This window comes from Lithobates pipiens, unplaced genomic scaffold (assembly GCF_037356315.1).
Source record: "Lithobates pipiens isolate NorthernLeopardFrog02 unplaced genomic scaffold, aLitPip1_a1.2 Scaffold_18, whole genome shotgun sequence".
NCBI classification, from domain to species: Eukaryota; Metazoa; Chordata; class Amphibia; order Anura; family Ranidae; genus Lithobates; species Lithobates pipiens.
Window position 1 is genome coordinate 160,562,909 of NW_027507758.1, and position 24,874 is coordinate 160,587,782.

At 44.3% G+C, this 24,874-nt stretch overlaps 1 protein-coding gene across 1 annotated transcript in view; it reads left to right on the top strand.

Moving 5' to 3' along the window:
* Nucleotides 1-24,874, top strand: part of THBS2 (thrombospondin 2) — a 178,946-nt gene that overhangs the window by 126,797 nt on the left and 27,275 nt on the right. Inside the window, exon 15 of the mRNA XM_077486312.1 lies at nucleotides 16,653-16,812. Within this exon, the coding sequence (XP_077342438.1) occupies nucleotides 16,653-16,812 (160 nt within the window). The remainder of the gene's footprint in view (nucleotides 1-16,652; nucleotides 16,813-24,874) is intronic.

Here is a 24,874-nt window from a genome sequence, read left to right on the forward strand (position 1 = left end):
GGAAGAAGTTTAAAAGCGTTTGAGATGTCGGCCTTGGACAGCCAGGTACCTGTGCCTGTTTTAAGAATGGTCTGGATGGCCATGTCTACCGATGCATATTTAAGGGAGAACTCCTCAGAGGGAATAAGAGAATTGAGGCTGGGAACCGTAGAGGAATGAGGCGCTGACAAATCATAAACCAATCTGAGTTTATTAGAGAACTTGCCCTTGACAAGCCCAATAGGGCTGACTCGCCAGGTGCTGAAAGGGGGCTGTTCAAAAGGGCCGATGACAAAGTCCTGATCTAGCTCAGATTGCAGCAGTTGGTCGATGGCTTGTTCATCCGTGGCTGCTGACCGTAGGTTCTGGCATTCGTGCGTGAAGTGAGGGAGAGAGATAAGTCCAGTGTGAAAACCTTCTGTGAAGCCCTGGACGAGGAAGGTGGACAGTGAGGGGGTAGGGTGACTGGAAAGGTAGACACTAAGCCATGCGACATTGAGCCGGCTCAGTCAAGACCTTTTGAGCTGCTTGACCTCACACATGAGCCGGGGGTGAGCTCTATGACACTGGGTGCACACATGGAGCAGCCTACACTGACTAAAGTTACACGACCCACTGTTGTAGTTGTTGCAGATCGGAGCACCGCCCATGGTCTTAACTGGGCGCCCTAGCTTATCGGTCTGTGGCGGGCGAGCTGGTGCTTGCAGGCCCTGAGCGGTACCCGAGGTAGATGGACCGTCGAAGGGAGGGGCTGCCACTGAGGTAGCGCACCAGGCCGCAGTATGTGTTGCTGACTGGCATATTGCACACAGAGGGGACCGTAGCCCCGCGAAGTGGCGGCAAAACAGTTCGGTGTCCATGGTGCTCCAGTCCGTAGGGGTCTGGAACTGGGAGAGCCTGGCAGCTGCTCTAGCGGAGAAGGAGCGGTGGTAGTCATAGAATGAAAACCCGCCGTACTTGTACCCCAGGTCAACTACCACATGGAGGTACCGATCTAGCTCCTCCCTTCTGCCAGGGGAGGCTGAGCAAATGATGTCCCTCATCATGCCGAAGGCTTTGAGGACCACTGATACGTCCCCCCAAGTATACGCCTTATTCTCTGCCAGCTCGTGAATCGAGATCAGAAGAGAAGTCAAATTGACGTCTTTGCCCTCTAATATGTCTTTCCTGATGTTTGCTGACACCAAATGAGATGGGTACACTATTGGTGCACCTCCGGAGATACCTGCGGGAAGACTAACAACTGGCTGGGATGCTGGCACTGGCGGAGAAACAGAGGGGTGGGTCTCGAGGAGGGCCACTCGGCCCTGTAGATCAGACATCGAGGTTGTGAGGGACGACACCAGGGTGTGGAGCTGCGAGATAGAGGAGGCGATGGAGCCCAATGAGGCCTGCTGAGCCGAAGCCTCCACCACCGCGGGGGGAGGAAACAGGAGCCGGAAAAGCTCTGCCTTTCTGGCTGTTGCTGGAAAGGGGACGCCCCTGCGTCTCAGCTCGGCTGTCAGCCTGGGAATGGTCCATGCTCTGAAGGCCCTTTGGCTGCCATTTTCTGAAACGGATGGAGACAATGGAGCCGTGAGGTCCTCGCTGTCAGCCTGGGACATGGTAACAGAACGTGGGTCTGATGAGGCTACGCCCTCTGATCCGGGTTTTCTCCTAATACGGACCTACAAGGGGTGACATGGATTATAACTGGTTGGAGACTCCTACAGAAATACCTGTTTTAAGGAAGGATGCTTTGCTGAAGGGCGTTTTCCCCCTAGATGATTATGCTTACCTACGGAGGCACCATCCGACCAGGTGCAGGCTGGACCTACTGAACTCGACTGACCTGAGGAGATGAAGGTGAAGTTTTTTGTTTGAGACTCCCACCTGATGAAGGCTAGCTAACAGTGGAGGTGAGACTTCAGACATGAGATGAAAATGACACAAATGAAAGAAACAGATGAAATTTCTCTTCTCTTCCCCCCTACCCCCTTTTATTATATATATATTTTCCCCTTTTTTTTTTTTTTTCCTTTTATCGTGAAATGAGGCTGACGAGCAAGGGCCCCCCGATAAGAATCCAACATTGAAGAATCAACTGGACTAGAAGCGGGAAGCGATACGTGACCGTGAAATGAGTAAATCTGCCATGACAGAGATCCGAATCGCCATGCCACAAACTTGCGACCGAGCACGAAACGGAAACTGGAGCATGTACTGAAATGAGGCCATTCCTGGGGCACGCCGGGACGAATTGGACCGTGAATGTGATTTATTCGTACCGGAACGTGATAGGTGAAATGAAATGAAACCCATGACAAAGACTGGAATCAGAAGACGAACCCATGCACCTAACAGATGAATCCTGTCTTTGGAGCATGTACTGAAATGAGGCGTAGCAGCTGGGCACACCGGGACGAATCGGTGCATCCAATAAATGCAACAAGATTCGAATCGGAGCGTAATAAGTGACAGAAATGATATCCCATGACAGAGACAGGAATCAACGACTGGACTGATGGTAGCAACAAAGAATCCGTCTCTGGCGCATGTACTGAAATGAGGCGTAGCAGCTGGGCACACCAGAATGAATCGGTGCATAAACAATATGCGACAGGATTCGAATTGGAGTGTAATAAGTGACAGAAATGATGTCCCATGACAGAGACAGGATTCAAGGACTGATCTGTAGGTTTACCACAGAATCCGTCTCTGGAGCATGTACCGAAATGAGGCGTAGCAGCTGGGCGCACCAGGACGAATCGGTGCATAGAGGAATGCGACAAGACTCGATTTGGAGCGTAATAAGTGACAGAAATGGTATGCCATGACAAAGACAAGAATCAGGGACCGTGCGTGATCCTGCGAGTGATTCAGTCTCTGGAGCATGTACAGAAATGAGGCCGAACCCTGGGGCACTTCAAAGCGAATCGGTGCACCGGAGGTGCGACAGGATTCGCGCCGGAGCGCAACTAGTGACAGAAATGATTTTGAAACAGTAGAAATGACTGGGACTGAAATGAATGAAACGAGATGAAAATGAGACACATAACACAATTGCATGAATGAAGAGACATATTCGAACTGGAGTAGACCAAGCGAAACGTGCGGACTGTTTGCCTTGTCGTAACAAGCAGTCGGCTGTGAGTCGAACGATTCGACCGCTACAAATAGAAATGCTCGGGCAGTCGAACGGTTTCGACTGCCGTACCTGCGAATGAATCGCCTGACGTGGCGTAATCGAACGTGTCGAACGATGATAACGACTACATCGAAAGTAGAACATAGTGACATGCGTACGAGGCCACCGAAAACATTCGATATGAAAGAACCGAGCGGCTCGTGAGTATAAGCATGATGACGGTACATCGAAAACATAATGAAAAGAGGGTGCCGAAGCCCTACCTGCGACAGCCGGCCCGAGGCGTAGCGACAAATTCGACGGGTACTACGACACTCCGACGGCGAAACCTACGGATGCTGATGGATGAGAGACGGTTTGTCAAAAAATTGGAGACGAATAACGCGGGAGCTGACGAACAGGCTCACTGCGTCTGGTCTGGATAGTCGGCCCTTGATATCTGACGTATCAGGTATCGCGCACCGGAACCGACGAGGAAGGATGGGCGAACGGCAGCTTATATACCACCGGGCTCCACCCATAATTTCAGGCCACCATACTGGCCTTTCTATATATATATATATATATATATATATATATATATATATATGTATATATCATGAAACAAAAACAATATATTAGTTAAATGGGCCGTGTGTCAAATCCAAATAGAATTTTAGCATCAGCAACAAATTACAAACATTCTTGACTGAAGGCCATCTAGAAGTTCCTACACTAGTCCTGTAGAAGCTACTGTTTCTGTTAGCAGAAATGAGAGGATTCAAATATGTATAGTAAATATTGATTCTTATCATCAGAAAGAAAATTATATATTTTTTAAAAGATAGCTTTGCTTTATTTGTGGCTAGACTACTCTTTACAGTGTGAATTGTCTGGATGAGGCTGCTGTACTTGAGGTCCATATTCCTTTTTTGTCATCTTTATTCAAATTTTTACCAGAAAAAAAATTTGACATCTTGCAGTACAGCTATTTTCAGGATAAGGGCAAGGCTGGCACACATTCATAAAATTTCCAGTCTGAGGATGGTGGTTTAGCAGCACTCCTGTCCAGGATTTTTTATGACTTCTTACATCTTAAAAAATTACAGCTGCAATGTAACCTAACCTAGTTTTTTCCATTTTTGTCAGCAGAAAAACATTTCAGCTGGCTCCAAGTGCCTGCTGGCTTCTATATTCTAGACTGATTTCTCATTCTTTTATTACTTTTTTACTATAAATTTTACATTTATATATAGTGGCATGGCTACGGAAACCTTTTACTTCCTCTCACTCCCAATAAATGAAAATGGACCAAGTTGAAATATATCTAAACTCAAAACTTTTTTTAATATTGGATATAGTGATGAGGGATTAGAATTTTTTTTTAATTGTTTGTGTCCTCACTAGAAGCATTCACCCTCTCTTTTTGTTCCAGTGGCCACTGCCATTGGGACTCAAAGTGAGGAAAAATAGTGCTAAAGGAGAAATCTTTGAACAGGAACATTGGTCCCAAAGACAACTGTCTAAGAATTATTTCCCTACTCTATTAAAAAAAACTGTTTTGGCTTTAGATGTGCTTTAAATTCATTAATATTCAAGAATATTACCAGAATTTTATACTAACTGGGAATGTATTGATATGTCACAGAAATAGTTCATCATTCATTGTTCTTCTGCATTACATGTTAAATTGTTCTAATTATTTTTAAGCACAGCTTTAATTTTTTCTCAGTATCTTGATATCCATTTTATATCTATTATATTTGAAATGAATATGTGATTTGTTGGCAATCCGGCACAAGTAAAATAAGCTTCAGCAATTTAGTTGTTAGTTATCACTTTTTTTTTTTTTAAACCATGCATTTTATTTAGAAGGTCCTAAAAAATTGTTCTTCAAGATCAAGAGCAAAAAAAAAATAAAAAAATGTGCAAAGATTTTCAAGATTGCTGAGACAACTATATAAATTGATCTGCCTCATTCAACATTTTTGAGATATTTAAGTTTAACATTCACGTTGCTTGCAAGCTCCAACATAAACCTTCTCTTTTCCTGTTTTCTCTCATGTCACGCTCATATAGCATAAAAAAATTATAAGAATGTCCACTATCATTTAATATAGCATGCCTGAGGTGGCAAACATGAGGCTGTGTGCATATCTACACTGTATTGTTATACAATCATTGTTTATTTCACCTATTCTGTGCTCGTTTTTGAGTTAAGATTATGATTTAAATAGGAAGCGGGAGCAAAGTTTAGATTTATAGATCTGTTAAGTGTTTTAGTGTATTTTACCAAATGCAGATTATTTATTAAAGTAGAACTTTTTTTGTCGTTTTGGATAAAGCAGGGAACATTTAGCACTTCTGATGCATTTTAATGCCATCTTTGTTCCATGGGAAGATCAACCCTTATTAACCACTTGCTTACTGGGCACTTAAACCCCCCTCCTGCCCAGACCAATTTTCAGCTTTCAGCGCTGATGCACTTTGAATGACAATTGCACGGCCATACAACACTGCACCCAAATTAAATTTTTATCATTTTTTTCCCACAAATAGAGCTTTCTTTTGGTGGCATTTAATTACAGCTGGGAGTTTTATTTTTTGCTAAACAAACAAAAAAAGATGCAAAAAAAAAAATCATGTTTCATAGTTTGTTATAAAATGTTGCAAACAGGTAATTTTTCTCCTTCATTGAAATGCGCTGATGAGGCGGCACTGGTGGGCACTGATAGGCTGCACTGGTGGGCACTGATAGGCTGCACTGGTGGGCACTGATAGGCACAGTTAAGGTGCAACTAATAGGCACAGATAAGGTGGCACGATAGGCACAGTTAAGGCAGTACTAATGGGCACAGATAAGGCGGCACTGATGGGCAAAGATGGGCACAGATAGGATGGCACTGATGGGTGGCACGGATGGGTGTCACTAAGGGGGAATGATAGGTACCACTGATAGAGGGGACTGATGGGCACTGATAGGTGGCACTGATAGGTGGCTCTGATAGGTGGCACTGCTTGGCACTGATGGGTGGCACTGATGGGCACTGATGGACACTGGTAGATGACACTGATGGGCACGGATATGGGGCATTGGGATGCAGCACTGTTGTTGAGGCAGATTGTGGGCACTGATAGGTGGCACTGTGGGCACTGATAGGTGGCACTGTGGGCACTGATGGGTGGCACTGTGGGCACTGATGGGTGGCACTGATGGGGGGGGCACTTTTTTAATATTTAGGTGGCACTGGCAGGGGGCAGGTGGGCACTGATGAGCTGGCTGAAGTCCCTCTCAGCGCGAGGAGGAAAAATAGCTGATTACCGGCTCTGTTGTGTCACATGATCAGCTGTCATTGGCTGACAGCTGATCACGTGGTAAGGTGTCGGGATCGACCCCTTGCTCCGATCCGTGATCAGGCGAGTCTCATAGACTAGCTGATCACAGAGCGCGGCGCACACGCCCCTCAGGGGGCGCGCAGGCCGCTCGTGCACGGGATGACGTCAATAGACGAATGACGGCTACAGCGCGGATCTCTAGTGGTTAATTGTCATTTTTGAGGAGATATTTTTAAATGATGATACCTGCTTAAGTGAAAAGTGCTCTTCACCCAAGAGTCTAATCCATGTCTATGCACTGCTGTTTTCGCAATCATCTTAAAAATATGTTAAACGATTTTTAGAATAAATGAGAAAAGACTAGGCTGTTAAAGGTCATCTCACAACCACACAGTGTGCATGGCTTAGATGAACTCAGTGGTATAGCAACAAAATTGCATAGTTAATGGGGCCTAGTACTGTTAGCATCCTTCCCTCTTGTATTGGTAATTGTAATTAAAGTGTTTTTATTAGCTAAAAGGGGTGTTTGGAACATTTCCATACAGTATGAGAAACGTGTATATGTGTCTTTGAAATGTTTTGCAGGGGTTACATAGTTGGTAAGGTCCAAAAAAGTCCATAAAGTCCAACCTGTGTGTGTGCGCTTTTATGTCAATATTACATTGTATGTTGTGGTCATTTAGGAGCCTATCTAATAGTTTTTTTTTTTTTAATTATCTATGCTCCCTGGCTTGTAGACGAGAATTCCACACTCTTACTGCTCTTACTGTAAAGAACCCTCTATGCAGTTTACAGTTAAATAGCTTTTCCCGTTATTAGCTTTGTTGCCCTTCTCTGTACTCTCTCCATTTCCAGAACATCCTTCCTGAGCACTGGAGCCCAGAACAGGACACATAATCCAGGTGCCGGACCAGAGTCTTGTAGAGTGGTAGAATTATTGTTTTATCTCTGCAGTTAATTCCCTTTTTAATGCACGCAGCAGCTTGGCCTTGCATGCCACTGCTGAGCCTGTCATCTACTAGGACCCCCAGGTCCTTTTCCATCCTAGATTCCCCCAGAGGTTCTCCCCCTAGTAAGTAGATTGCATTCATGTGTTTGCCACATAAATGCATTATTTTCCATATTTCTACATTAACCACTTCAATACCGGGCACTTATACACCTTCCTGCCCAGACGAATTTTGAGCTTTCAGCTCTGTCGCACTTTGAATGACAATTGCACGGTCATGCTACACCATACCCAAGCTAAATTTTTATAATTTTGTTCCCACAAATAGAGCTTTCTTTTGGTGGTATTTGATCACCTCTGGGATTTTTTATTTTCTGCTAAACAAATAAAAAAAGGGCGAAAATTTTGAAAAAAAATAATTTTTTTGCTTCGGTTACAAAACTTTGTAAATAAGTATGTTTTCTCCTTCACTGATGGACACTGATGGGGCCGCAGTGACTGGCAATGATAAGGCGGCACTGATGGGCACCAATGATGTGGCATAAATGAAGTGGCACTGATAGATGGCACTGATATGCGACACAGATAGACACTGATAGGTGGCACAAATAGGCACTGATAGGTGGCATGGATTGTCATGGATAGGTGGCACGGATTGGCATGGATGGGTGGCGTGGATAGGGGGCATGGATGGGCATGGATAGGCGGCACGGATGGGCATGGATGGGCATGGATGGGCACTGATAGGCAGCATGGATGGGCATAAATGGGCACTGATAGGCAGCATTGATGGGCACTTATAGGTGGCATGGATGGGCACTGATAGTCGGCACGGATGGGCATTGTAGTGTACAGTATTGTATAGGGATGGATGTCAATCAGTGCCAAACAATAATGCATGCCAATCAGTGATGCCCATTGTGGGCACTGATTGGCATCCATTATGGGCATTGATTGGCATCCATTGTGGGCACTGACTGGCATCCCTGGTGGTCTAGGGGGGCATACCTGTTGCTGGGCATCCCTGGTGGTCTGGTGGCGTCCCTGGTGGTCCAGTGAGGGCATCCTGGAGGGGCTGTGCTGATAATTGATCAGAACAGACCCCCCTGTCAGAGGAGCAGCCGATCGGCTCTCCTCTACTCGCGTCTGACAGACGCGAGTGAGGAAAAGCTGATCACCGGCTCTTCCTATTTACACTGTGATCAGCCGTGATTGGACATGGCTGATCACATGGTAAACAGTCTCCATCAGAGACTCTTTACCGAGATCCTCGGGGGCGTGCAGTGGCTTAATATCCTGATCACGTCATATGACGTCCGGTCAGGATATTTAAACCACTTTGCCACTGTCATTTTGTTATATGGCGGGCAGCAAGTGGTTAAACCTCATTTGCCATATAGTTGCCCACTCCATTAATTTGTTCAGATCTTCTTGCAAGGTTTCCACATCCTGCGGAGAAGCTTTTGCCCTGCTTAGCTTGGTATCATCTGCAAATAATGAGAATGAGCTGTTTATCCCATCCTCCAGGTGATTTATGAATAAATTAAATAGGATTGGTCCCAGGACAGAACCCTGAGGGACCCCACTTTCCAAATTAAACCATTCCGAGTACTCCCCATTTATCACTACCCTCTGAATGCACCCTTGTAGCCAGTTTTCAATCCAGGTACTTACCTTTTGGTCCATGCCGACAGACATTAGTTTATAGTAAATGTTTGTGGGGAACTGTATCAAATGCCTTTGCAAAATCCAAATACACTACGTCTATGGGCCTTCCTTCATCTAGATGGCAGCTCACTTCCTCATAGAAGGTTAACAGATTTGTTTGGCAAAAACTATTTTCATGAATCCCTGATGATTACTACTAAGTATAACGTTTTCATTACTAAAATCTTGAATATAGTCCCTTATCATCCCTTCCAAAAGCTTGCATACTATTGATGTTAGGCTAACTGGTCTGTAGTTCCCAGGGATATATCTTGGTCCTTTTTTAAAGATTGGTGCTACATTGGCTTTTCTCCAATCAGCTGGAACCATACAAGTAGACTGTAAAAATTAGGAACAAGAGTCTGGCAATTACTTGACTGAGTTCCTAAAGGGCCCTTGGGTGCAAGCCATCTGGTCCCGGTGACTTATTTATGTTAAGTTTTTCTGACTTTATCCTCTGTTAACCATGGGAGTGCTTCCTGTGACATGTCATGAGGGTAAACATTGCAGTTTTGGTTACTGAAGCCCCCTGTTTCCCTCATGATGACTGAGGAGAAGAATACATTCAAAACATTTGCCAAATCACCATTCTTTGTAACCAGGATCCCTACATCATTCTTTATGGGGCCAATATGATCTGTCCTCCCTCTTTTACTATTTATGTACTTGAAGAATGTCTTGGGATTTTTCTTACGTTTTTGTGTTCTAACTTAGCCACCCTGATTACACCCTTACATTTCTTATTGCATTCTTTGTACAGTTGGAATGCTTATAATGATCCCTCAGCCTTGTATTTTTTGAAGGCCTTCTCATTTGCTTTTATATACATTTTTACATTGGCGTTAAGCCACCCTGGGCTTTTATTAGTTCTTTTAAATGTATTACCCTCTGGGATGCACTGGCTAATACTATTATTTAATATGCTCCTAAAGCACAACCATTTTTTCTCCATGTTCTTTGTTCCTAGGATTTTATCTCATTTAGTATCTACTAGCAAGGAGCGTCGTTTCTGGAAATTGGCTCTTTTGAAATTCAGTGTCTTTGTATTCCCCTTGTGTTTGCTATTTGTGTGCTTTATGCTGAAACAAATTGACCTGTGATCGCTGTTTCCTAAGTTGCCCCCTATTTCTACATCTGCAATCAAGTCTGTATTGTTAGTAATCAGTAGGTCTAGTGACGCATTGTTTCTTGTTGGTGAATTTACCATCTGACACATGAAATTGCCCTGTAAGACATTTAGTAAATTGCGAGCCTTAGATGAATGAGTGGTTCCTCCCACCCAGTCTATGTCTGAATTAATAAAATCCCCATTATAATGACACTTCCCATCCTTGCCGCCATTCCAAACTGTGATAGGTGGTCCATCTCCCCCTCCTCCCTCAGGTTAGGGCTCCCATAGCATACTTCCACTATTATTTTCTCCTTGTTTTCCTCCCTTTCTAACTCTACCCATAAGGATTCCACCTCTTCCGTTGCTCAATTAGTGATGTCATTCCATACCCCTCCCCCTTTTTTGCCCTCCCGATCCCTGCGATATAGCTATTGAACCAAGTCTCTAAAATTCCACAAAATCAAATTCCTCCTCATACAGTAGCAGCTCTAGTTCACCTATCGTGTCCGCCATTAGTGGCATTAGTGAACATGCCTCGTAGTTTTGTCCATACGCATACTATCTCCTTATTGGGTGTTCTGAGGTTGCAAATAGGACTTCTTACTATACTTACCATGGGTTTGGGTGTTTTAGTCAACCTACCACTAATGTCCACAATACTACCCACATGTCTAGACCCTCCCCCCGACGCATACTTTAAAAGCCCCTCTAACTTTTCGCCCATCTTCTCTCCCAGCAGATCTGCACCCTCCTCATTTAGGTGCAGTCCATCCCTTCTATAGAGCTGGTAACCGACTGAATCATCAGCTCAGTTCTCCAGGAACCCAAACCCCTCCTTTCTACACCAGCTCTTCAGCCACTGGTTTACTGCCCTAATCTCCCCCTGCCTTTCTGGTGTGGCTCGAGGTACTGGTAGTAGGGTTTGCTTTTCCAAACAGGATTTGGCAGAAATGGGCACATTCAAATGTTGCAAAGGGTTTGCTTTTCCAAACAGGATTTGGCAGAAACGGGCACATTCAAATGTTGCAATTAAAAAAAAATCCAAGATATTTAACGTTTTCAGTAAAGTCAGCTAACGTTGAATGCATCAGCATAATAAGAAATCATAAAGCAGCTTTAAAGTTGAACTGGAGCTATCTAGAGAATACTATACAATACATCTGGATTAGTCTTATTTATGAAAATGCCCTCCTTGTGTTAATTCTTTACCTTGTACTGGCTTTAATTTCTTTAAACCATTAGTCTCTGCCAAGATATCAGTCAGCTGTGTGATAATGCAAGCATTGGTTCATAGGAGGACTCAGGAAAACACATTGTCAATGGTCTGCCTACTCACTAATACCCATGACATGGGTTGTAAATGCAACATTGCTGTGATTGAGAGTTTGGGGCTGCAATGTACTAACTTAACCAGTTGCCGACCGCCGCACGACGATGTACATCGACAGAATGGCACGGGCAGGCATATGGGCGTACCTGTACGTCCCTGCCTTCCCGCGGGTGCCAGCGGCGGTCGGAATCCGTTCAGGAGCGATCCGGGATGAGGGGGCGGCCATTCATTCATGGCCACCCCCTTGCGATCGCTCCTGACGAATGGAAGTGCAGCATGACATCACTTCCTCTCCTGTAATGTAAACACAGGCAGAGGAAGTGATGTAATCTCTCCTCCGTGTCTGTATTTTTCGTTCCGGCACCGAGGAGAGAGGATCGGTGAGTTGCACCAACACTACACTACACAGTAGAACATGCCAGGCACACTCTCACCCCCCCTTCACCCCCCGATCACCCCCCCAATCACCCCTGCACCCCCAGTCACAGTGACACCAATTGCATTTTTTTTTTTTGCATTGGTGTCATTTGTGACTGTAATAACTGTTAGGGCAGTTAGGGTTAGCCCCCTTTAGTTCTAAGGTACCCCCTAACCCCCATATAAAGGTTTAACCCCGTGATCACCCCCCGTCGCCAGTGTCACTAAGGCTGGGTTCACATTGCAGCGGTTTATGAGAACGGATGTGATTCGCACCGCACTGCGATCTCTGTGCGATTCGAGTTCAGCCATACAGATAGTATGGCTGAATTTGCGTCGCACCCGCCGCACCCGCCGCAAACTCGCACGGGACCCTTTTTTTGGTTCGCAGCAGAATCGGATCGCATGGGTGTTCACACCATGCGATCCGATTCCTGTCCGAGTTTGCAGATCGCACTGCGATATGCGAACTGATCTGGGGGTGTCATTAACATTTCACTGACACTCCCAGCAGTTCGCATAGGGCAGTGTGATGCGGGAACCCGCCGCAGATTCGTGGCGTTCCCGCATCGCTCCAGTGTGAACCCAGCCTAATAAGCGATCGTTTTTCTGATCGCTGTATTAGTGTCACAGGTGACGCTAGTTAGGCAGGTAGATATTTAGGTTCGCCGCAGCTTTTTATAGCGCCAGGGACCCCCATATACTACTGCATAAAGCCCCCTGATTGCCCCCTAGTTAACCCTTTCACCAGTGATCACCATATAACTGTTACAGGTGACGCTGGTTGGTTAGTTATTTTTTTATAGTTTCAGGGCACCCGCCATTTATTACCTAATAAAGGTTTAACCCCCTGATCACCCGGCGGGTGATATAAGTTTGAGGGTCAGATAAGGTCTGCGTCGCCCCAGGCAGCGTCAGGTTAGTGCCAGTACCGCTAACACCCATGCACAAAGCATACACCTCCCTTAGTAATATAGTATCTGATCAGATCTATATTAGCGTCACCAGCAGTTTAGGTTTCCCAAAACGCATTGTTAGCGGGATCAGCCCAGATACCTGCTAGCACCTGCGTTTAGCCCCTCCGCCAAGCCCAGACCAGCCCACCCAAGTGCAGTATCGATCGATCACTGTCACTTACAAAACACAACACACATAACTGCAGCGTTCGCAGAGTCAGGCGTGATCCCTGCGATTGCTAACAGTTTTTTTGTAGCATTTTGATACAGTCGCTGACAGCCTAGGTGCTTTTTTACCTGTGAGTCGCACTAGTGTACCCCTAAATTTAGGGGTGTCTACTTTCCAAAATGGGGTCATTTGGGGGGGTTTGTGCCATCTTGGCATTTTATGGCCTTCAAAACTGCGATAGGTAGTGAGGAGTAAAATCAAAAATTGACACCCTTAAAAATCCTGAAGGCAGTGCTTGGTTTTCGGGGCCCCGTGCGCGGCTAGGCTCCCAAAAAATCCCACACATGTGGTATCCCCGTACTCAGGAGAAGCAGCAGAATTTATTTTGGGGTGTCATTTCACATATGCCCATGGCATGTGTGAGCAATATATCATTTAGTGACAACTTTGTGAAAAAAAAAAAAGTTTGTAATATTCCCGCAACTTGTGGCAAAATATAAAATATTCCATGGACTCAACATGCCTCTCAGCAAATAGCTTGGGTTATCTACTTTCTAAAATGGGGTCATTTGTGGGGGTTTTGTGCCATCTTGGCATTTTATGGCCTTCAAAACTGTAATAGGTAGTGAAGTCAAAAATTTACACCCTTAGAAAGCCTGAAGGCGGTTCTTGGCTTTCGGGGCCCCGTACACGGCTAGGCTCCCAAAAAATCCCACATATGTGGTATCCCCGTACTCAGTAGAAGCAGCAAAATTTATTTTGGAGTGTCATTTTACATATGCCCATAGCATGTGTGAGCAATATATCATTTAGTGACAACTTTGTGAAAAAAATAAAATAAAAAAGTTTGTAATTTTCCCGCAACTTGTGGCAAAATATAAAATATTCCATGGACTCAACATGCCTCTCAGCAAATAGCTTAGGGTGTCTACTTTCTAAAATGGGGTCATTTGTGGGTGTTTTGTGCCATCTTGGCATTTTATGGCCTTCAAAACTGTGATAGGTAGTGAGGAGTGAAATTACAAATGTATGCCCTTAGAAATCCTGAAGGCGGTGCTTGGTTTTCGGGGCCCCGTACGCGGCTAGGCTTCCAAAAAGTCGACCACATGTGGTATCCCCGTACTCAGGAGAAGCAGCAGAATGTATTTTGGGGTACAATTCCACATATAACCATGGCATGTGTGAGCAATATATAATTTAGTGACAACTTTGTGTAAAAAAAAAAAAAAAAAAAGTTTGTAATTTTCCCGCAACTTGTGGCAAAATATAAAATATTCCATGGACTCAACATGCCTCTCAGCAAGTATTTGCCATTCTGCAAATTTCTCAAACAGCTATGCATTGTCTTGCCTACCTTGCTTTGGAACATGACCTATTTCATTACTGGTCTCTGCATCTGATTTTACCATTATCTCAGGCACCCAAAGATCAGCCTATCTGACCAGGGCCAAGTTCTGTGCAGCCATCCCTCTCTGAGCTCAAAACTGGCAGGTTTCCTATCCAATCCTACTCTTTGTACCTGAGTCACAAGTGGAACTACCTCCATTAGAAAAGGTAGACATGGAAAACTTTGAGGAAGACCAGAAGATGGGGGAGCTCCCACCCCGAAGCTCTCTTATAGCTGATGTTATAGCTTCATTCAATATGCCTGCCAATATAGATATGCTAACCTCTGCTGTGTGCAAATGTATTGGTGTATTTGTTGTAAACAGATATGTCCCATTAATGAACAAATAGAATGGGAAATGAATAATGATTGGGATTCTCCTTGAAAGGTTTTCAGCCCTTTACTTTTTTGTGTTGCTGCCTTGAACAAATCATGATCCAAATTTCTGTCCTCATGCACAGAATCTTATGGCTGAAAGCCTAGTCAGCTGAAAGCTCATGTCTTACGTCTATACTTTTTGAAATAAGATACAGTAAGTCTTTTGTGAAGTACTTTACAGTTCATAAAGGACATAACAAGAGGAAAGGTCCTTCTTTCACAGTGGAATGCTCCTCAAAACACACCCCATTTTCAGGCTTTATTTTAAAAAAACAAACTTACTTGTGGCGCAAGACTTGGAACACAACATTTACCAAGTCTACCCCAAAGCCTCCTTCACCATGAATGGGTACCCTCACTCCTAAGAGTTGAACAAATGTGTTCAATTGGTGGTTTTAAATGGGTACAAAGCAGAGTTCCAATCTCTACCCCCTCATTGTTTTCTTCTCTCAAGCCAACTAAACTCTGCCTAAGTACAATCAAATTTACAGACCACATTGGACCATTTCTTATCCCAGAGAATGGTCGTTCCATTCCCTCTGGATGGCAGGTTCAATGGATTTTATTCAAATGTGTTCACAGTTACAAAACTCAGCTGGGGTATTCATGCTATCCTTAAAAAAAAAAAAGAAAAATTTCCCCAAAGTGGGGTTTTTAGGCAGCAAAGTAGAATAATTGATGCAATGTTAAATGAAAAAAGTAATTATTTATTTATAGTATCAAAAAGCATGACATGATAATTAAAACAACATTAGCTCCAGTAGGAAATAAAAACTAAACCGAAAGTACACTTGCAGACAAATAATTTTTCATAGCAACATTAGTAATAAAAATGTTGACAATTTTAAAAAATGAACTGACGCGTTTCAACCCAGAATGCAAGGGTCTTCTTCAGAGGTTTAGTCTGCTAAAAAAAGATATAGTATGGGTACACATAACAAAATTTTATGCACACAGTAACAGAAAAAATATATGCAAACATGTTATCCTTAACCTAAAATCCCTAAACAAAAACGTTGTGTTTCCAAGCTCCCAAGGTCAGTTATGGCCACTGTAGGGCAAGGGAAATTCTTAGCACCAGTAGACATTCAAGATGCCTATGCCCATATTCCCACTTACAGCGCTTTCTGTACTTTGCAGTAGCAGACAAACACTTCCAACCACTGTTTGGCCTATTCTCTGCATCCAGAGTATTCACAAAGGTGCTTGCACCCCTACCTGTCCTCCGAAGAACTCAGGGCATCCAGGTTACATGGTACCTAAACAATCTTCTTCTAAAAGATTCATCTCCCTCACAAAACATACAAATTATGTTGTTAATGCTGCCTGTGTCCACATTGGGGATATTTTACCTATCTAATTGTAGTTGTTACCATTGTCACAAAGAAAAAAAGTAAGGGGAAAACTAAAATTTAAAAGCTGTCCTCAGAATAGGAGGTAAGGGAAAATATTTCCAATGGGATCACCTGTTCAGAAGACAGCTGTCTAAGAGGGGAATTCCCCTCACTTTATTCCCCAGGACTTAACTTCCTGTTGTGACAGGAAGTAAGGGAAGTTTTTTCAATGGTACACAAACCCTTCTTCTCTCTATGGAAAACATAACATGTTTTAGCTAACATATACTTTAAAGTCAAAGCCACTTGTTTTTATTTTAAGTGGTGGGTAGGAGGCAGGTAATTATAGACTAGCAAGAAGGTGAGGAAAAACAGGGAAGGCTTTCACAATAGTACAGCGTAGTTGTACTAAGAATTATTAGTGCTATGTGGTTAAGTAATTACTTCTCAAGATAAATATAGTTAAATGAAAAAGGTGATTTTTATGTTTCAGGATAATTGCCCTCTGCTATTTAACCCACGTCAATTTGACTATGACAAAGATGAAGTTGGAGATCGCTGTGACAACTGCCCTTATGTGCACAATCCTGCCCAGATTGATACTGACAATAATGGAGAAGGAGACGCCTGTGCAGTGGACATTGATGGTGATGGTATGTTCTTAACTCTTATATTTAGTCTGCAGTCATTTTATTAAAGTGTAACAGTTGCAATATGAATGTGTTGCGGTCCAAAATTGAAAGTTTTCTAGGCTAAATTAAAATTGTCCTTGTGCCAAGCACCATACCCCACACAAAGGCATCAGTGCAAATTTACGCAAGTACGATCAAGTAGTGGGTCTTTTTCCTGTCTGTTGTGAACATAAACATAAAGCACTGCATCCGTCAGCCCCTGTGCTTTCTTGATATTGGCATAGGGTAGGTCTTTGTTTATTGAATGTAGAATAGCTGCAACAACACTAGCAACACAACTGTTATTCTGGAAAATTAATTGAGTAGACAGATCACATATTGGAGTTAAAAGCAAACCAGTTGGACACAATTTGGACAAAATATCCACATTTCTTAGTCATAGCTTTCAAACATCTAAAGCTGCGCAGTGCTGTGTACAAACCCTCCTTTTCCAACACATTGTTAATGATAGAGATCGTCAGCCAAGAAACAGTGTGAATCATTAAAATACTGTGTCATAACATAAAAATTAGATTAGAGTCATACATGAAAAAATGATGTACCCTATGTGTCAAAGTAACATCCACGTGAATAGCAGGACCAAGGTTTCCTAACAGAACTTTGCCAAACCATCACACTGCCTCTGCCAGCTTGCCTTCTTCCTATAGTGCATGCTGGTGCTATCTCTTCCCTAGGTAAACAATGCACACACACCCAGCCATCGACATGATGTGAAAAAAAAATGTAATTCCTCAGACCAGACCACCTTCTTCCATTGCTCTGTGGTCCAGTTCTGATTCTTACATGCCCATTGCAGGCACTTTTGGCTGTGGACATGGGTCAGCATGGGCATCCTGGCTGGCCTGCGGTTATGCAGGCCCCATGGGCAACAAACTGTGATGCCCACTTTTCTCCTTTCAACACATCAACTTTAGGGACAGCATGTTTACTGTATAATATATCACACCAAATTTCAGATGTCATTGTAATGAGCTAATCAAAGTTACTTTAATAACTTATCAGTGATCATAAAGGTATTGCAGATTGGTGTATATTTATATGTGTGTGTATGTGTGTATGTGCATGATTATTCAAAATTGATATTTTTATAATTATTTTCTTATAGTGTAATTTTTTTTTCGCATGTGCCACTTCACTATTTTATAAAAATATTTTTTTGTGTATGTGATCTCATGTGTGTTTTTAATAATTTTTGCTTTTGAGATAAATGTTTGATTTTTTAAATCCATGTTATCTCTTTCTAAATACTGTATTGTCGATGACATTATGGATAATAGTTTTTTACAGGCAACGTTTTTCTTGTTGCTTGAGGCAATAAATAGCAATAGATGTTCAGTAAGGTACTAAAATGACACTAAACAATATCCCTATTCTCCAAAGATAGTCCATATACATCCACTACCTAACCACTTCAGCTCCGGCAGGATTTACCCCCTTATTGACCAGGCCATTTTTAGTGAAACGGCACTGCATCACTTTAACTGACAATTGCACATGTGACGTTGTACTCAAACAATGTTTTTTCTTTTTTTTCCCACAAATAGAGCTTTCTTTTGGTGGTATTTGATCACATCTGTGTTTTTTTGTTTTTTTTTGCCCTATAAACAAATAAAGACCGATAATATTGAAAAAAAAACAATATTTTTAACTTTTTGCTTTTACTTTTACTTTTTACTTTTTCCTCCAAAAAATGTAAAAAAATAAATAAAAATTCTTCATCTATTCTTCTACATATTTTTGGTAAAAAAAATAGCAATAAGCATACATTCATTGGTTTGCACAAAAGTTATAGCGTCTACAAAATAAGGGAAAGTTTAATGGCATTTTTATTATTTTTTATTTTTATTTTTTATTAGTAATGGTGGTGATCAACGATTTTTAGCAGAACTACAACATTGCAGCAGACAGATCCTACACTTTTGACACTTTTTTGGGACCAGTGACATTTATTCATCAGTACTATAAAAATGCACTGACTGCTGTATAAATGACGCTGGCAGGGAAAGGGGTTAACACTAGGGGCGATCAAGGGGTTAAATATGTTTCCTGTGGGGGGAGTGGACTGACAGGGAGTACAGAGAGATCGCTGTTCCTAATCACTAGGAACAGACGATCCCTCTGTACTCCCCTGTCAGAACAAGGATCTGTTTGTTTACATTGACAGATCCCCAGTCTGGCTCTCTGTGGAGCGATCATGGGTGGCTGGCGGACATCTCAGCCACCGGCCACACACGCCCACTGTATCTATTGCACAAAGCGACGTACACCTATGGCGATTCACGTAATAGAGCCGACTTGACACTGTATAAATACGGCAGCTGGTTGGCAAGTGGTTAAAGGCCCTGTAATCTATTTGCCATGAAATTGTTTCTCATGCCGCGTACACACGTATCAGACTATCCGGCGGACTTAGTCTGGCGGACAAACCGCCGGACTGTCCGCCGGACTTTCTGAACGACCTACCTGCCTACACACAGTACTTTTGCTGCGGACTAGGTCCGGCAGACTTAGTCCACCGGATTATCCGCTGTACTTTTGAAATGAACGGACTCGCCCACACACACGGAGGAAAGTCCGTTCATTTTGAACGCATCTCCAAGTAGCTGGGACCAGCGAAGGAGGCGTCGCTGGCCCCGTCACCTGGTATGGAGTTAAAGGGGAAGCCCTACGCTGAAAAAATGGCGTGGGGGTCCCCCTCTAGGTCCATATCAGACCCTTATCCAAGCATACTATCCGGCCGGTCAGGAAAGGGGGTGGGGACGAGCGATCCCCCCCCTCCTGAGCTGTACCAGGCCGTGTGCCCTCAACATAGGGTGGTGCTTTGGGGAAAGGGGAGCCGCGTGCCCCCCCACCCCAAAGCACCTTGTCCCCATGTTGATGAGGACAAGGGCCTCTTCCCGACAACCCTGGCCGTTGGTTGTCGGGGTCTGCGGGCAGGGGGCTTATTGGAATCCGTCAGCCCCCTTTAATAAGGGGGCCCCGGATCCCGGCCCCCCACCCTATGTGAATGAGTATGGGGTACAATGCTGGGACTGTAACATCATAATGGGCGGGGACATCATCTGGAGATGTCCCTATATAACTCACCGCATGCCGCGTGCCTGTCATTGTGGCCAAAGACAGCGACGAGGCAACAGTTCAAGAAGAGAAGAACAGAAGAACAGAAGAGAAGAACAGAAGTCGGCGACAGTAGACCGGCAAGAAGAACCGAAGAGGGGGACAAGACCCCCGAAGATGGGGACAAGACCCCCTAAGTCGGAAGAAGAGGGTGGCGGCGAAGAAGAAAGGCGGGCTCCTCCGCTAGTAAAAGAGCTAGCAGAAGATAGCGGAGGAGTCCAGCAAGAAGACCCCTGAAGACGAAAAATATTTTAACCCTTGTGTGTTGTGTTTTTTTTACATTTTTTCACAGTTGAATGGGTAGGGGTACATTGTACCCCATACTCATTCACATAGGGTGGGGGGCCCTTATTAAAGGGGGCTCACAGATTCTGATAAGCCCCTCGCCCGCAGACCCCGACAACCAATGGCCAGGGTTGTCGGGAAGAGGCCCTTGTCCTCATCAACATGGGGACAAGGTGCTTTGCCCCCCTTCCCCAAAGCACCCCCCATGTTGAGGGCACGCGGCCTGGTATGGCTCAGGAGGGGGGTGGCGCTCGCTCGTCCTCCTAGAGGGGGACCCCTACGCCGTTTTCGGCATAGCGCTTCCCCTTTAACTCCATACCAAGTGATGGGGCCAGCGACGCCTCCTTTGCTGGTCCCGGCTACCTAGAGCCACGCTCAAAATTAGCAGACTTTTCTCCGGGCGGGAAAAGTCCATTCATTTCAAAAGTACGGCGGACTAGCAAAACTACTTTCTTAGTTCGCCTGACTTTTTGGTAAAAAATGTCCGCCGAAGCCCACACACAGGTGGATTGTCCGGCGGACTTCAGTCCTCCGGACTTTTCCACCGGATTGTTTGATCATGTGTACGCGGCTTCACTGTGCTTTTATTCCCCCTTGTAATGTCCTCGGGGAGCTCCAGAACCCCCCCCCCCTGCCCCCCACATCAATTTGCTTGGAACAGGCAGTGCAGTTTGTTATGGTCATGTGGATTGCTCTATGCTCACTACACATCCCATAGTCCATAGTTCATAATCCCTAGTTTATCTCCGTTGCGATTAAGAGAGTGTAGCTATGTTCCTGCATACAGTGGGACCATGGAGAACGTATGTAGCCATCTAATAACATCAAAGATCACAGGAGCAAAAAAAAGGAATTTGGAGATTTGGAGAAGGCTGGGAGGAGTAGTGCACTTTGTAATTTGACAGACCTGGTCAGACAGATTATCACTCTTCTATGCCAACATAGTGTACTGGAGTGGGAGGGCAGAAAGCTGATTTTATAGTGAGAAAAGAAAATTCCAAGCTGAACACAGGAAAAAAAAATCGCTAGACAAGCCTTTGTATGTCTCTTCTGCCAAAAAATGCTTTTCCCATTTAATAGCATTTTTTTGGGCAAGTGCAGTACAGCATATGTGCAGTGCAGGCTACATTAAGATATGTGCTAAGATGGTGCAGTTCCATCACACTTGTGTAAGAGCAGCATCACTACTGGCTGCCTTCTGGTCAAAGGTACTACAAGCAGAAGAAGCTTCTGCAAAAATGGCACCAGTGGCTGTGGGGACGCATGACAGAGGGATAAGGTGTCATTGGTGGAACAGGCATACTCAGGATAAGTTTGCCATTCTGTGCGCATATGTCACAGTTTAATTCCCGGAATGGACTGTACAAAATAGTTTGCTTGCCTATACACTAGGGGCTGTTATTATTTTCAAAGTAGCCTCCTTGTGGCGTGACATGCTTTTCCAGAGGACTGTACTACTGCTCTAAACATTCCTGGAATTTGTTTTGCGGAACGCTACGAAGTATCTTTGTCATGGCTCAGCAAATGTGAATGCCATCAAATGTGTGTCCTTTGAATGACTTTTATAAATTTGGAAATAACCAAAAGTTGCAGGATTTTAAGTCAGAGGAATAAGGTGATTGGTCAAGTTTTAAAATGGATTTCTGAGCCAGGAACTCACAAAAACGTAATGCATCTGCAGGAGCCCTGTCATGGTGAAGAATTCCCTTGTCAGGTCAGAGTTTCTGTATTTTCCCTCAAACAGATTCTCATAACCTTTTCAGAATTTCCAAGTAACAATGTTGGTTGACTATTGTACCATATTCTATGAACTCGTAGTGAACTATCCCCTTGTGATCACAAAAAACACACCAGTAAGGTTTTGAATAGGGATGAGCCGAACACCCCCCAGTTTGGTTCGCACCAGAACTTTCCAACGGACCCCAAATTCGTACGAACTTTAGAACCCCATTGAAGTTTGAAACGTTCGAAATTAAAAGTGCTAATTTTAACGGCTAATATGCAAGATACTCTCCTAAAAAGGGTTTGGGGACCTGGTCAATGCCTAAAATGTTTTTAAAAATGGCCGTTTTGGTGGGAGCACTGATTTTAATGACGATTAAAGTGAAAAAAAAAGTAATATTCCTTTAAATATGGTGCCTGGGGGGTGTCTGTAGTATGCCTGTGAAGTGCCACGTGTTTCCCGTGTTTAGAACAGTCCCTGCACAAAATGACATTAAACGGAAATAACATAATTTAAAACTGCTTGCGGTTTTAATGTTATATCTGGTTCCTAGAATATAGTTGAAAATCATTGAGAACAATGGCATGGGTAGCCCTCCCTGCCCATTACCAGCCCCTTTAGGTCTTGTACGCATATTAAGGGGAACCCAGTACCCATAAAAAAAGGAAATGCGTGTGGACCCCAGGCCCTATATACTCAGAACAGCAGTATACAGGCGGTGCAAACAAGACAGAGACTGTGTAGGTTTGTTGTGTTAAGTTGAATCTGTTTGTAATTTTCAACTGGTACATTTTTAAAGTGTAGCTCCAGTCAAAAAAACTATTTTTAAGCTTTTTGGAAAACATAGGGAAGGGTTATCACCCCTGTATAATTTGTTTTGTCGTACATCTTTTTTCATCTCAGTTGCTGTTGTCTCCTTCCGTTTGCAAGTAGGAGATGTTTGTAAGTTGGATGTTTGAAAGTAGGGGCCTGCCCTATATGCTCTGCAGAAATGGCGGAACAAGGTGTTGGTTTTGCCACAACATTGTAAGCCCTCAAAGTGACTCTTGGTGGGCGCTGGAGCGCCCTGCTGTGAACGATTATATCAAGAATTGTAATTACATGCCATTGTTGAACAGTGGTAGAAAAATTGACCTTTGGTGGTTGTGGTGCTGGTGCCACAACACTAGAAGTCCTCACAGTTACTCTGGGTGGGCACAGGAACGGACCCTCCTGTGAAATATCATATCAAGAATTGTAGTTAAACAGGGGCAGAAAAATTGGGCCTTAGGCACTGGTGCTGGTGCCACGACACTGCAACCTCTGCCATATACTCTAGTTTTATTGCAGGAATTAGCCCTGCTGCAAAGCATTGCATCAAAAATTGTACTTAAACGCCCCTGTTAAACAGGGGCAGAAAAATTGGGCCTTAGGCACTGGTGCTGGTGCCACCACACTGCAACCTCTCCCATATACTCTAATTTTAATGCAGGAATTAGCCCTGCTGCAAAGCATTGCATCAAAAATTGTACTTAAACGCCCCTGTTAAACAGGGGCAGAAAAATTGGGCCTTAGGCACTGGTGCTGGTGCCACCACACTGCAACCTCTCCCATATACTCTAGTTTTATTGCAGGAATTAGCCCTTCTGCAAAGCATTGCATCAAAAATTGTACTTAAACGCCCCTGTTAAACAGGGGCAGAAAAATTGGGCTGATGGCATAACCCAGAACCAGAAATGTTCTTCCAACATATCAGCGGAGGAGGAAGAGGATAGACAATCAACATAACAGGACAGTCACTCAGCATCAGCATAGGCAGTCTTGAAGGGATGTGATATTTCAAAAAAAATTATTCGGTTACATCAGCTTCAGGTGCTTGGTAGCTGTGGGTGATCCAAGACTGATTCATCTTGATGAAGGTCAGTCGATCAACTGATTCGGTGGACAGACGGACCCTGTGATCGGTAACAAAGCCACCTGCAGCACTGAAGGTGCGTTCCGAAAGAACGCTGGATGCAGGACAGGCCAGTAGCTCAATTGCATACTGTGCAAGCTCTGGCCAGTGATCCATCCTCAAGACCCAGTAAGCCAGAGGATTTTCGGTGGGAAAGGTGTCCAAGTCTGACCTTGCCCCTAGGTATTCCTGCACCATGTAAATCAGACGCTGGCGATGGTTGCTGGAACCAATCATATCTTGGGGCTTAAGGGCTAAAAAATTGTCTGAAAGCATCAGTCAGACGGCCACCTTCTCCACCGCTCCTTCTGACCGATGCCTCAGCAACACGTTGTCCAGAACCAGGAGTTTGTAACCTCCCAGTCTCTGGGAACGCGTTGCACAGACCTTTCTGCAAGGCCTCCCGGAGATGTCTCATCCTCTGCTCCCTCTGCGATGGCAAGATAAGGTTGGCAACCTTACCCTTGTACCGTGGATCAAGGAGAGTGGCCAGCCAGTAATGGTCCCTCTCCTTGATCCGCAGAATACGAGGATCCTTCCGCAGGCTTTGCAGGATCAGGGAGGCCATGCAGCGTAGGTTAGCTGAGGCATTCGGTCCGGAGTCCTCTGGGTCACTAAGGACAACATGATACGCAGCTACCTCCTCCCAGCCACATACAAATCCACGTGTTTCTTGGGACTGTAAATCATCCCTACAAGACTGCTGCTGCTGATGCTGAGTGCCAGCCTCCACCTCCATGCTGACACAATCATCCTCCTCCTCCTCTTCCTCCTCCTCATCCTCTTCCTGTGTGATGGGTGGCACAGCAGGAACACTGTCTGGATAAAGGGGGCCTTGAGAGGCAAGGAAGTCCTCCTCTTCCTGCCTCTGTTCTGCCTCAAGTGCCCTGTCCATTATTCCACGCAGAGTATGCTCCAAGAGGTGGACAAGAGGTACAGTGTCACTGATGCATGCACTGTCACTG